This window comes from Mastigoproctus giganteus, chromosome 12, assembly GCF_048544385.1.
Source record: "Mastigoproctus giganteus isolate SK-2022 chromosome 12, ASM4854438v1, whole genome shotgun sequence".
Taxonomy (NCBI): domain Eukaryota; kingdom Metazoa; phylum Arthropoda; class Arachnida; order Uropygi; family Thelyphonidae; genus Mastigoproctus; species Mastigoproctus giganteus.
This window is the reverse complement of record NC_143586.1, coordinates 98438977-98454264: the sequence shown is the minus strand read 5'-3', so window position 1 is coordinate 98454264 and position 15288 is coordinate 98438977. Positions and strand designations below refer to the sequence as shown.

Below are 15288 nucleotides of genomic sequence, written 5' to 3'. Positions count from 1 at the left end.
AGCTGCAATACAGTTAACACTATACTGTTCATTGACTATGGATAGAGCTGTGTCCAAAATCTGGATTTTCTGTATTATCTCTTTACTTGTAGAATTTCTTGTGAATAGACTTTTCAGTGGTCCACACCATGCATCACACAGTGAAAGGGAGTAATGGGAGTTTCCAAATTCTGTTGAGCTAAGTATCTAATTGATATCTTAAAAAATAGATTATATATATATATATATATATACTGAAATTACGTATAAAAAAATTAATACAAATGCCAGTAGTATGGCAAAACTGTAGAGCGAAAATTTAACATAAATCCAACAATTAATCGTAATAGAGAGGGAAGAGGAGGGGTAACAAGACAAACTGTAGCCGAAAGCCTCCAAATAATTTAGAATCTTTATATATTCTATTTTTAATTTCATTACTTATACAGGGTGTTTCAGTTAGAAGTTTCAGAACTTCTAAGAGGGGTAGGGTACATCCTGACAACTCGAAATCATATAGCAATGTGGGGTCGGAAATGCTTTCCTGAAGCGGTGTTGTACACAGAAGCACCATAAAAAGAAAAGAGACCGTAAGTGAGAAATCGTTTTAATAATACATGAAAAGAAGCAAAAGGTACATGGATTAAAGTAAGTGTTCGAAGTTTCTTCAACCTCGTATTGCTTTCGCACAGTGGTACCTTGGAAAATGTGCTACAAATCCCCTTTTTCCTGCTGAAGTGTTGTTTTCCGAGGCATCCTTCACAAGGGAAGGAATTTTCAACACGCATAACGACCATATCTGGGCGGTCGAGAACCCGCATGCAATACGACGTCGTGCAGCACAGATTCGATTTTCGGTCAATGTATGGGCCGGTATTATGGGAGATCACCTCATCGGACCTTACCTGTTACCGTGTCGTCTAACCGGACCTATCTACTTGATCTTTCTGCAACAAGTATTGCCACAACTTTTGAGAGATGAACAGATTTCTGCATCGACGCAACAGACAATGTGGTTCCAACACGATGGAGCCCCTGCCCATTATAGCGGAGATGTTCGTAACTACCTGGATGTCACATTTGGTCAACAGTGGATCGGACGTGGTGGTCCCGTGCGTTGGCCTGCTCGGTCATCCGACCTATCATGTCTTGATTTTTATTTCTGGGGTCATATGAAATCGCTAGTTTATGACACCCCTGTTGACAATGCTGAGGAGCTGATTGCAAGAATCGCAGTAGCTGCCGAAGAAATTCGCCTGGAGTATTCCAGAATGTTCGGATGTCCATGCGTCGGAGATGTGAGGCGTGCATTGTAGCCCGTGGAAGAAACTTCGAACACTTACTTTAATCCATGTACCTTTTGCTTCTTTTCATGTATTATTAAAACGATTTCTCACTTACGGTCTCTTTTCTTTTTATGGTGCTTCTGTGTACAACACCGCTTCAGGAAAGCATTTCCGACCCCACATTGCTATATGATTTAGAGTTGTCAGGATGTACCCTACCCCTCTTAGAAGTTCTGAAACATTTAACTGAAACACCCTGTATATCAAATAATGTAATTGTGTATCATACATTTTTTTTTTTTTTTTTTTTATTTCATTTAGGTTGGGCAGACATTTATGTGGTTTCAGTGGTGAGTACTTCCTTTGTTTAATGCAAAAAAAAAAATAAATAAATAATAATAATCATAAAATACAACAATTATTATTAATATCTCTTTACAGTAGTGTCAACTCAAATCACCAGTCTGCTTTTACTAAAGCAGAAATTTTGTTGAGTATAATTTCCTACTTTTTTGCTCCATGAGTAAGAGTTTGGGATTCTGTTTTTGTATGGTTAGATGCATCAAGGTGACATCACAAACAATTTTTATAATAGAAAAATTGTTTGCGATTGTCATCTTGAATATTTTGAAAAGACCTCGAGCAAGATAAGTTATGTAATTAGATGCACAGCAAATGTCAAACTATTGATCACTTGTATAACACAATACTAGTCAGACCTAGTGATGCTATTATCTATTTATAGCTTAATCCTTTTGCATGTGCACATTTATAGTCATTAAGATTGGGCTCTGTGGAGTGTGCATTCACACATTTTGAACATTATTTCAAAAATGTATTTATGTACAAATTGTGTAGGAATATTCAAGTAGGTGCTTCCATATCTTATCAGTTTACAAGTAATTGTAGATACAGTTTATAATAGGTGGCAGTCAGAAAGTAAATTTCAAAAATTAGAGACGCTTTGTCTAACTCTTCAGTTGTCCATTTGAGTATCACAAATTCTAGATTTCTTCTCTAAAAGTTGAGGAAATTCGGTCAGATGATGAACAGATGCAGATGTAGAGGATGTCACAGCATAAAAAAAAAAAACCTTTTTTTTTTTTAAATTTGATATGAATTTTGGCAGTTTTGCTCTAAGGGTGGACATTCAAGTCAAAATAAGAACAAATCAATGTTTGAAAATTTTTTTTTTTTTTTTTTTTTCACAAGGAAACTCACTCCACAGAGCCCACTGCCATCAAACTTACTATTGGTAACCCCAGTGCATCCATAAACTTTTGCGCGAAAGGGTTAAAGTAATTAACCCTTTCGCACACAAGTTTATTTTTAACTTCTTTTGCTTTAATCATATTAATTTGGCATTTTTGGAGAAAAAAACATAGGACCATTAATTTTAAACGGTGTACTTCATAATTTTGTTCTTAATTCTGACCTATTTTCGGATAATGATAACCTCTATTAACAGTAGGGAAAAAAAATGTGAAGGAAGATAAATCAAGAAAGGTAACTAAATTGGTTTTGCTGAGGGTTTCCCTTATAGGTGGAGCATCTTGAATACTGTGAACTAGAGGCTGTAAATTAGATGCCTTGAGGGAGCGAATCAGTAGAAAACTATAAATTCTAACCCCACTCCCACATAAAATTGGCAAATGGATCCTCCTGCAGTTACGGGCAAGATATTTTTGATATGATATTTTTGCCACTGGAGTGACCTGATCAAGGTGTTTTCAGATCCCTAAAGAATATTCAAAGTGAATGAAATAAGTGTTTTGCTCTAGCAGGTAAAACTGGAATGGGGGTAGAGCAGCATTTCTCAACATTTTTTTTTTCTCCTAATCGTCCCCATGAAATTTTAAACAAGAAAATACTTTGTACTTACTCCTTTTATTAGGTGGGATCCTTAAGTCTGACGCTTCTTAATTTCAAGGTTCGGTATGATGTTAGTAAGTTGATTCTAATGTTTCCTCTTGAACATATATCATTTCTGTTTCTTTCCTTTGTTAATATTTTATTTACTGAACTAAAACCACTTTCAACCACATAAGATCTTGGAAAACCAAGAAGTTTCTTTTTTTTTTTTTTTTTATGTAAACCCCAAACAAGAGAGGTATTAGAACTTATAGTACTTAGTAATACAGAAAGACAAATGATACTGAAACTGAAGAATAGCGATGGTGTACTTATAAACAGCAGAGAAGGCATAATTCAAATAGCAGAAGACTACTATAGAGAATTATTCAAGGAGCGAGGGAATGACACCAGCAGTGGTGAAGATGGATTGCAAAGTAGCAACACATACGACATACCCGATATTCTTCCTGATGAGGTAGAACATGCATTGAAGAAAATGAAGAATCGGAAAGCCCTGGGGGAAGATGAAGTTACTGTAGAGTTGTTAAAATTGGGAGGAAGAGACATAACACAAAAACTGGCAAGGCTCTTCACAAAGTGCATTAGAAAAGGTGTGATGCCTAAGCAGTGGAATAATGCAATCATAGTTTTGCTGCATAAGAAAGGAGATAAATCAGAAATTGGAAATTATAGACCAATTAGCTTGTTATCCCATATCTACAAGTTGTTCACAAGGGTCATTACTAACAGATTAGAAAGAATACTTGATGAGAATCAACCGAAAGAGCAAGCTGGCTTTAGGACAGGATTCTCAACTATGGATCACCTTCACGTAATATCACAGCTAATGGAGAAAGCAAATGAATATAAAACACCATTATGCCTGGCATTTGTGGATTATGAAAAGGCATTTGACTCTATACAGCATAAGGCAATGTTTCAGGCACTGGAAAGACAAGGCATAGATACTCCATATATTATGATTTTGAAGAAAATATATGAGAGTGCTGCATCCTTTATTAGACTAGACAAAGACAGTAGCAAATTTAAAATCGAGAAAGGAGTTCGACAAGGAGACACAATATCTCCGAAGCTGTTTACTGCTGCCCTTGAGGAAGCTTTCAGAAGATTAGACTGGTCGCAGAAAGGAGTCAATGTGAACGGAGAGTACCTAAACCATTTACGATTTGCAGATGACATTGTGGTCATAAGCCACGATCCCAAAGAATTAGAGGAAAATCTTAATCAGTTATGCACAGTTAGTAAGGATTTTGGACTAAAGATGAATATGGCTAAAACAAAAGTAATGATGAACAAGTATGCCACGGAAAGGGAAATAATGATTGAAGGAGCAGTAATTGAAAAGGTGGAGTCATATACTTATCTGGGACAAGTTATTAGCTGTAATAATGATAAATGGCTGGAAGTCAAGAGAAGAATAAATTTTGGATGGATAGCATTCAGGAAATATAGTCATATACTGAAGAGCAATATCCCAGTTTGTCTGAAACGTAAAATAATGAATCAATGTATACTCCCCACCATGACTTATGGAAGTGAAACTTGGGCACTCACCAAAAGAATGGAAGAGAAGCTAAGAACTACACAGTGAAGAATGGAACGAATTATATTGGGAATCAGACTGTTAGATAAGAAGAGAAACACATGGATTAGGCAGCAAACTCAAGTAAAGGACATTCTTATCAAAACTAAAGAACTAAAATGGTCTTGGGCAGGACACAACTCGAAGACATGATGACAGATGGACTAAGAAAATAACAGAATGGTACCCAAGAGGAGCTAGAAGAAAACCTGGAAGACAAAGGCGGAGATGGATAGATGAAATTCATGAGTTTTTGAGTAGTAAATGGATGGCCAGTGCTCAAAACAGAAAGAACTGGAAAGTTGCTGGAGAGGCCTTCATCCTGCAGTGGATTGAAAATGGCTGATGACGATGAGTACTTAGTACCGTGCTTGGGTTGGAGATTGAGAAGACGAAAGAAGATATTTGTTGACATTGGACTTGAACTTCTGTAGACTGTAATTTTCAGTAAATACGTATGAAGGAAGGTTGATCCAGAAAACTGCAGTTTTCTGGATCAACCTCCGTGAAGTGATACGTCATTAAGTTTTCGAAAAATCCAAGCCATATAGTATAAGTTTGTTTTCTGATCTCCTTTGCTAAATCTGTGTCCTTCACTTTCTAAAAAACTGATTATCGAATAAAAAAAAGTTTAGGCAATTTCCTTCAGAAAGCTATCTGATTTCTGTAAGTAAAAGAAGCCTCACATACTGTTCTTCATTATGAACACAAAGGTTTCTGAAAAGGTGATCATATTTGCTATGTAACTCTATTTTATTGATAGTTTTAATAACTATACCGAGAAATTGATAAAGAACTGGATTAATTTTTTGCACCAGATGATGTCAGTGCACATTGCAGTGTATTGTAAGAACTTTGGGACATACTTCCTTTAGGTGGGCTATAGAACCTTTTGTCTTCCCACCATAGAGGTAGATGTCTTGACGATAAATAAGCTCATACACCAACCATTAATTAAAATGGCTCTTTTCTGTGATTAGAATTTACAAATTAAAATAAATTTACAATAAAATTTAATGTATAAAATAAAACTGCTAAAATACACTATATAAGAATTAAAACTGTAATAAAATCATTGTGATAAAATTACTTAAAATAAACTGGATTAAAAGCGATAAAACCTGTAGCCTTCGGAAGCATCAGCTTCCTTCCTCAACAATAGTAAATCTTCTGGCAACACTTCCTTAGATATAACAGGCTCATGGTATTTCACCACGTGTTTCCATCGGCACATGGTCAGAACTGGAAGCGGAAATAGCTCGGGAGCGCGAAAAGCAAAACCGTTCATCCGTACTTAGGACAATAGTTTCAAATAGGGGATGCAAATGCATACCCCTGTCCCTATTCATGGTGTTGTTGTTGGATGAACAGATTCGCAGGCTCTCGAGACATTTACGGTCCCAGAATCCATGCGCTCGATCCACAATAACCGCATCCTCTGTGGAGATTTGATGCTGCCTCTCCCATTAATGCTCGGCCACAGCAGACTTATTATAATGAGCGGTTTTATAGCATTTAAATGCTCCCCCACACGATCCTTTAACCTCTGTTTTGTTTCGCCCACATAGCATTCCCCACAATCCGGGCATTTTATTCTGTAAACAACTCCACTACTAAGGTCCTTTGCAATTGGATCTTTTACCTGGGACACAACTGTGTGCAACCTCCGCCCGGGAAGCTGCACACAGTGTGTTTTGAAACCCCCTTAAAATTCTGGTTAACCGCTCAGTAAGGCCCGGATAGTAAGGAATGTAAGCTGTAGCCACAGGAACAAACGGTTCCCTACAGCTGGACACTGTCCTCGATCCTCTGGTGGTATCCGCATTTTCTAAGGTCTGCTGTGACCCATTTGATTTCACATTCTTTATCCTCAGACGTAGTACAGTGTGACATTTCTCTATCTACTAGAACTCTTACCACACCAATCTTGTTGTCCAGCTTGTGCTGAACTATAGTGGGTGTATTGACCTATACACATAGGTTTTTAAAAAACCAAAGTTTTTAGCCCAAGGCCCATCCTTAGAGATCAATACATCCAAAAATGCAAGGGTGCCACCTGTCTCCACCTCTGAGGTAAACTGTATAAATTGGGAGAAGCTATTAAGCCAATGAAGTGCATCCTCCTCTCTCCCCTTTTGGACCACGGTAAAAGTATCACCAACGTACCTCTTCCATTTCTTCATGGGAAACTGGAAATCATCAAATACTCTACTTTCTAACTTTTCCATGGCCAGATTGGCCACGATGGCATTAATGGGAGAACCCATGGCTGTCCCGTGAACCTGTTTGTACATGATTCCTTTAAACACCATAGTGGTGCTGGCCAGACAAAGTTCAACACCTGAACAAATTTCCTTTATACTTAAAGGCGATCTGTTAACCAAAGAGACATCGTTACTCAATGCATTCTCACACAATAAATTCCATGCTTAATAGGAATGCATGTAAATAATGACACGTCAAAAGGGCACAAAAGATGATATAGTTGTGCACGTTGACACTAATTATATCAAGAGTAGGAGACCGGTAGAATTACTTAACAAGTACAGGTCACTGTTGAAAAAAAGCCGTGAATTAGGGTTGAATTTGAAAGTGTCTGCAATTCCGCCCAGACACGATAGGAGGGAGTATATGATGAGAGCCTTGTCAATCAATTCGGCCCTGGAAAGATTGTGCAAGGCTCAAGGGGTAGAATATTTTTCACCCTGGACTGTACTTGTTAACAGGAGAGACTGCTTCTACAGGGATGTGATAAACTTAAATAGAAAGGGTGCAAGAATATTTGCTGATGCTGTCAAGGCTGTGTTAGGTGGGTCGGAAAACTGCTAGCTTGGGGGGGGGAGAGACAAAGACTAATAGATTAACAGTAGCCACTGGCAGAGGTGAAAGAGATTCTTGCACTGCTTCTATTGGAATGAGCAGAAGCCTGAAAAACAAGATGCAGGATATTTCAGAGACTGCTGGGAGTCATTGCAGTACAAGTAAACACATGGGTTGTGTTAGGGTAGCTAAGAATAGAAACAGGTGCATGTATACTTGCATGTACACCAATGCTAGGAGTTTAGTAAATAAATTTGATGAATTTGAGGTATTGCTCAAAACATCAAAGGCAGATATTGTTGGGATATCACAGACGTGGTGTCACACAGATATAAGGAATGCAGAACTGGAATTTGGGGAGTACAATGTGTACATAGTGGATAGACAGGATAGGAAGGGAGGAGGGGTTATGCTATTACTTAAGAAACACACAAAATCCAAGAAAGTGAAGCCAGTCAACATCGCTGGACAGTGCAGTGTCGATTCAGTTTGGTGTGACATAAGCATTAGGAGATCAAAATTGAGAGTAGGAGTGTGTTAGCATTAGCATTAGTAGAGGCATATGATGCAAGAAAGCAAGCTTATTCAGCATCAGCCAAAAAAAAAAAAACACACACCACTCCCATTTCACCCCTCCGTTCGTTCGAAATACCTGTCCAGTTGAGCTTTAAATTTGTTTAGGCTATCAACTTCAACAACAAATGATGGAAGTCGGTTCCACCAACCAACCACCTGCTGGCCAAAGGCAAATTTCCGCACATCTATCCGACATCTGTCCTTCCTCAATTTGAGTTTATGCCCTCTGAGGTGATTATTCTGAGCAAGATGAAGAATCCCATTGGCATTGAGCATGCTCAAACCATTCAAAGCCTTATACACCTCTATCAGATCACCTCGCCGGTGCCTAGTCTCCAGACTCTGTAATTTGCAAAACTTAAGTCTTTCTTCGTAAGAGCAACCCTTTGTTCCATTCACTAATCTTGTTGCCCTTCTCTGTACCCGTTCCAGCAGCTCTACATTCTTCTTGAAATGAGGCCTCCAGACCTGTATACAGTACTCAAGATGTGGCCTAACCATTGCCTTATACAAGGGAATAATCACCTCCTTATCCCTGCTAGAAAAATTCCTGTATATCATTGACAAGACACCATGAGCTACTCTTGCAGCTCGTCTGCACTGCTCAGAGAACTTCATATCTGCCTGCACAATTACCCCCAGGTCCTTTTCATTCTCCACCACTGTCAGTGTAGTACTGCAGAGTTGATACGTTGCTCTGGGGTTACTGTTTCCCATATGTAGTACTTTACATTTGTCAATGTTAAACTTCATTTGCCACCTCTCAGCCCATCTGTTCAACCTTTCCAGATCCTGTTGTAGCAGCATAGCGTCAGTAGTGTCCTTAACAATCCTGCCAACCTTTGTATCATCTGCAAACTTGGACATTAAACTTGATATCCCATCATCAATATCATTCATAAACAACAAAAACAACAACGGACCCAACACTGAACCCTGAGGAACTCCACTAATAACATTAGTCCACGTTGAGCAGTGTCCATTGATTACCACTCTCTGTCTTCTGCCACTCAACCATCCCCTTATCCATAGCAGCAATTTGCCTCCAATGCCACACTGCTCCAATTTGTGCAGCAGTCTTCCATATGCAACAGTATCAAAAGCCTTTCTAAGATCCAAATATATAATATCAAAGTTATTCCCTGCGTCCAGTTCTTTTGTGACTACATCATAGTATCCAATCAAATTGGTCAGGCAAGACCTGCCCTTAACAAAACCATGCTGCGTCTGAGCTATAACTGAATTCTTGTCTAGATGATCCTGCAGTGCTTCTTTAACCAGTGCCTCCATTAATTTACCTGGAACAGAAGTTAAACTAACAGGTCTATAGTTACTTGTCAGCCTTTGATCCTCCTTTGTGAATTGGGGTTACATTTGCACATCTCCAGTCTATGGGTACCTCCCCTGAGTCCAAAGAAGCTCTCATAATTATGGCTAGGGGTTTGCTTACTTCCTTTGCTGCCTCCTTTAATATAACTGGATAGATCCCATCCACCCCAGGTGCCTTTTCTTTGTTTATCCTCAACAATCTCTCCTCCACTTTCCTCTCAGTTATTACAAAATCAACCAGCTCACTGCCAATGTTTACTTTACCTACATCATTCTCCTTCCTGAATAACTCCTCATGCGTGACTGTAGATGCAAAATACTCGTTTAGATTGTTAGCCACCTGAGCATGATCCTCAACTGTTGAACCATCAATATCCAGTGGACTATGCTGATTCTTCCCTTTCCTTCTTGAGTTTAAATATGTAAAGAACTCTTTTCTGTTTTTCTTTGCATCCTTTGCCAAGCATTTTTCGTAGTCTGCCTTTGCCTGCCTAATCTCCTTTGTGACTTGGTTACAGACCAACTTATATCTATCATAGGCTTCCATGTCACCCATTAATTTGTATGTATCCCATGCATTTTTCTTCTCTGCCACATGTCTCATTAGTTCATCTGACAACAATTTAGGCCTAAACCTTGAATAATATTTCTTAGTTGGTATGTAAAGCCTGGTAGCCTCCAAGATTAGTTCCTTGAATGCTTCCCATTTTGAGTTTGCTGTTGGTAGCATCATCAGTTGGTCCCACTGTATAGAATTTAAATACTGTCTCAGACCATCATAGTCGCCTTTACGAAAACAAAAACCCTTCCCTTTACCTCTGATGGTAGTTACCTCTTTGAGTAAATCCCACTTCAACACACTGATCACTGCCACATAGTGGTTCATTTATCTGCAGATTCTTAATGCATGAAGAATCACTACTGATAATCAGATCAAGAGTATTGCTCCCTCTTGTTGCCTCACAAACATGCTGATGTAGAAAACAATCATCCAGTAAATCCACAAAAGCCTTGCTAGTGTGCGAGTGACCAATCCACAAATTCCAGTCAATATCTGGGAAATTAAAATCCCCCATTATAAGACTCTCTGATTTACTGGCCCACTCTATTTCCCTGTACAATATCTTATTATACTCATCAGAGTCATTAGGCCTATAGCACACTCCTACTCTCAATTTTGATTTCCCTATGCTTATGTCACACCAAACTGACTCGACACTGCCCTGTCCATCGATGTTGACTGGCTTCACTTCCTTGGACTTTATGTGTTTCTTAACTAATAGCATAACCCCTCCTCCCCTCCTGTCCTGTCTATCCTTTCTATACACATTGTATTCCCCAAATTCCAGTTCCGCATTACTTAAATCTGTGTGACACCACGTCTCTGATATCCCAACAATATCTGCCTTTGATGTTTTGAGCAATACCTCAAATTCATCAAACTTATTTACCAAACTCCTAGCATTGGGTACACTCAGGTATACATGCACCTGTTTCTATTCTTAGCTACCCTAACACAACCCATGTTTACTTGTACCGCAATGACTCCCAGCAGTCTCTGAAATATCCTGCATCTTATTTTCCAGGCTTCGGCTCATTCCAATAGAAGCAGTGCAGGAATCACTTTCACCTTTGCCAGTGGCTACTGTTAATCTATTAGTCCTTGTATCCCACCCCAACTAGCAGTTTTCCGACCCACCTAACACTGCTTCGACAGCATCAGCAAAAATTCTTGCACCCTTTCTATTTAAGTGTATCCCATCCCTGTAGAAGCAATCTCTCCTGTTAACAAGTACAGTCCATGCTGAAAAAAATTCTACCCCTTGAGCCTTGCACAATCCCTCCAGGGCCGAATTGATCGACAAGGCTCTCATCATATACTCCCTCCTATCGTGTCTGGGCAGAATTGCAGACACTTTCAAATTCAACCCTAATTCACGGCTTTTTTTCAACAGTGACCTGTACTTGCTAAGTAATTCCTCCGGTCTCCTACTCTTAATATCATTAGTGCCAACGTGTACAACTATATCACCTTTTCTGCCCTTAAAAGATGATATCCGCTCTACAACGTCATCAACCTTTGCCCCTGGCAGACATACCCTGGTTCTATTCCACCTATCCTTTTTACAAAGCATGTTCCCCGTTTCCTTGACAATAGAGTCACCAACAACTACTAGTTCCTGTGGGACCAGCGCATTCTGCCTAGGGGCCTGATGACCAAGTGCAAGCTCTGGCGTTGATGTGGGCAGCTGAGAGCTTGATGGGCCCCCCTCAATTTATTTCCTTCGAGGGCATCCACCCTGTCCTTCAAGCTCTCATAAAGGCCCATAACAACGCTGAGTTGTCGCCTGATTTCCTTGCACTCCTTACATCGTGCACACACAAAGACATCCCCCTTGGCAGTATCATGTCCCATACCCGACTGCTCCGCAAACATCAAGCAAACAATGCATTTTAAAAGACTGATTCAGAGGGCAACTGCCTCCCTCAGTTCTCCCCTGAACCACAGCACTCCCATTAGCTTGAGCCTTTTGCATTGCTGCTCTGGTCAGAGTCATGATTCCGATTTAATTCAATAAAATTTCAAAACAAAAATTAAATCCTTAAGTTATATCCCAAAACAGTTATGTTATATATATTTTTTTTCGGTATCTAGTGTTTTCTACGAGTTCCCTTTATACAACTTCCGTATCACGTGTACCACTATAGTTATGTATTAATTATTTGTTACGATTAAGTCATTATACATATATATAGAGTTAAAAATACAATTTAATTGACAATAAAGTTTATCAAGATTAATAGATTTACTGATTAATTGACAATATTATATTATGCACTATACTACACTAAGCTTATGCTATCGTGTAAAAATGGCGGGAATTCTCAAACGGTACTTCTACGGACTCGTAAGTATTGATTAGCTTCCAAATCTCGCTATCTCAATTTAGAATAAACTAAGGATCCTGACTAGGTCTATAATCTACTTATAGAAGATAATTTGATATAACAATTGGTTAATAAATCGACTAAATTTGGTTAAAAAAAAGACCTCTCTTTCAATTTGTAACACGTGGATTTGATACCGTTACCGATACTAAGTAATACCTACAAAATCTCTGTCTAAGGTAAACTTTAAACTAAGTATCGTAACTAGGAATATAAAGCTACTCTAGAAAATAAGTTAATATGACAATTTAAGCTAATAAATCAGAAAATAAATCAGCAAAAACTTCTCTGTTCCAAGAGCTTCAAGGAGCCACGTCTGCACAGGCAAACCTCGCACCCAGAAAACGCAAACATCGCTGGACAGTGCTATTACTTAAGAAACACATAAAATCCAAGAAAGTGAAGCCAGTCAACATCGCTGGACAGTGCAGTGTGAAGTCAGTTTGGTGTGACATAAGCATTGGGAGATCAAAATTGAGAGTAGGAGTGTGTTATAGGCCTAATGACTCTTTGAGTATAATAAGAAACTGTACAGGGAAATATAGTGGGCCAGTAAATCAGAGAGTCTTATAATGGGGGATTTTAATTTTCCACTTATTGACTGGAATTTGGGGGCTGGTCACTCACACACTAGCAAGGCTTTTGTGGATTTATTGGATGATTGTTTTCTACATCAGCATGTTCGGGAGGCAACTAGAGTTGCCTCCCGAACATGCTGATGTAGAAAATTGATTTGATTATAAGTAGTGATTCTTCATGTATTTAGAATCTGCAGATAAATGAACCACTATGTGGCAGTGATCAGTGTGCTGAAGTGGGATTTACTCAAAGAGGTAACTACCATTAGGGGTAAAGGAAAGGGTTATTGCTTTCGTAAAGGCGACTACGATGGACTGAGACAGTATTTAAATTCTATACAGTGGGACCAACTGATGATGTTACCAACAGCAAAATCAAAATGGGAAGCATTCGAAGAACTTATCTTGGAAGCTGCTAGGCTTTACATTCCAATTAAGAAATATTGTTCAAGGTTTAGGCCTAAATGTATGTCTGAACTAATGAGGCATATGGCAGAGAACAAAAATGCATGGAATACATACAAATTAACACGTGACACAGAAGCCTATGATAGATACAAGTTGATCTGTAACCAAATTACAAAGGAGGTTAGGCAGGCGAAAGCAGATTACGAGAAATCTTTGGCAAGGGATTCAAAGAAAAACAGCAAAGAGTTCTTTACTTACGTAAACTCTGGAAGGAAGGGGATGAATCAGATTGGTCCACTTGATATCGATGGGTCAACTGTTGATGATCCTGCTCAGGTAGCTAACAAACTAAATGATATTTTGCATATACATTCACACATTAGGAGTTATTCAGCGAGGGGAATGCCAGAGGTGTATTCAACTCTGGTCTGGCAGTAAGCTAGAGAATCTTGTAATAACTGAGAGTAAAGTGGAGGAAAAATTGTTGAAGATAAACACAAAGGCACCAGGAGTACATAGGATCTATCCAGTTATATTAAAGGAGGCTGCAAAGGAAGTAACCAAACCCTTAGCCATAATTATGAGAGCTTTCTTGGACTCAGGGGGGGTACCCACAGACTGGAGATGTGCAGATGTGACCCCAATTCACAAAGGGGGAATCGAAGAGTGACACGAGTAATTAACAGACCGCTTAGTTTAACTTCTGTTCTGGGTAAAATAATGGAGTCGCTGGTTAAAGATTCAATGCAGGATCATCTAGACAAGACTGCAGCAATAATTCAGACACAGCATTGGTTTGTTAAGGGAAAGTCTTGTCTGACAAATTTGATTGGTTATTATGATGTGGTTACAAAGGAACTGGATGCAAAAAATAATTTTGAATCATATACTTGGATTTCAGGAAAGCTTTTGACACTGTTGCACATGGAAGACTATTGTGCAAATTGGAGCAGAATTGTATTAAGGGTAAGTTGCTATAATGGATAAAAGGATGGTTGAGTGGGAGAAGACAGAGGGTGCTAATAAATGGGTGCTGCTCTTCATGGACTAATGTTGTTAGTGGAGTCCCACAGGATTTGGTGTTCGGTCCACTGTTCTTTTTTATATTTAACAATGGTATTGATGAAGGTATATCAAGCTTAGTGTCAGTTTGCAGATGATACAAAGGTTGGCAGGGTTGTTAATGGCAGTGTGCGACTGCAACAGGATCTAGAAAATTTGAGCAGATGAGTTGAGTAGTGGCAACTGAAATTTAATCTTGACAAATGCAAAGTACTGCATATGGATTGAAGTAATCCCAGAGAAACGTACCAACTGTGTGGTACTACACTTAAGGTTGTAGAAAATGAGAAAGACTTGGGAATAATTGTGCAGTCAGATATGAAGTTTTCTGAGCAATGCAGACCGGCTTCCAGGGCAGGTAATGGTTTTTTTTTTTTTTTTTTTATGTAAACCCCAAACATGAGAGGTATTAGAACCTATAGTACTTAGTACCATGCTTGGGTTGGAGGTTGAGAAGATGAAAGAAGATATTTGTTGACATTGGACTTGAACTTCTGTAGACTAATTTTCAGGAAATAGGTATGAAGGAAGGTTGTTCCAGTAAACGACAGTTTCAATGAATAAATGAGGAAGATGGAAAGTTAGTTCTGTGAGTTTGAAGTTGGACAGTAAATGGATGTTGGCTGGTGGCGACAAATGTTTGGACTGTTTTGAAAGAGAGAGCGGGAATTATAGAAGCCAATTCAGAAGATCAGTGCCCATGGAAGTATCTGTAGAAGAGGCATGCAGCAGAAACAGTACGTCTGTGAGACAGCGAGTGGAGAGACTTTGTTAAAGGTGAATCATTAATTAGCCTAACTGCCCTCTTCTGAATGGAATCAAGAAGCCTGAGAGAGTTTTTGGG

At 38.9% G+C, this 15288-nt stretch overlaps 1 protein-coding gene across 1 annotated transcript in view; it reads left to right on the top strand.

Moving 5' to 3' along the window:
- LOC150077293 (lipase maturation factor 2-like) overlaps positions 1 to 15288 on the top strand; it is a 378351-nt gene that overhangs the window by 105405 nt on the left and 257658 nt on the right. Inside the window, exon 4 of the mRNA XM_090386704.1 lies at positions 1587 to 1615. Coding sequence (XP_090242830.1) covers positions 1587 to 1615 — 29 coding nt within the window. The remainder of the gene's footprint in view (positions 1 to 1586; positions 1616 to 15288) is intronic.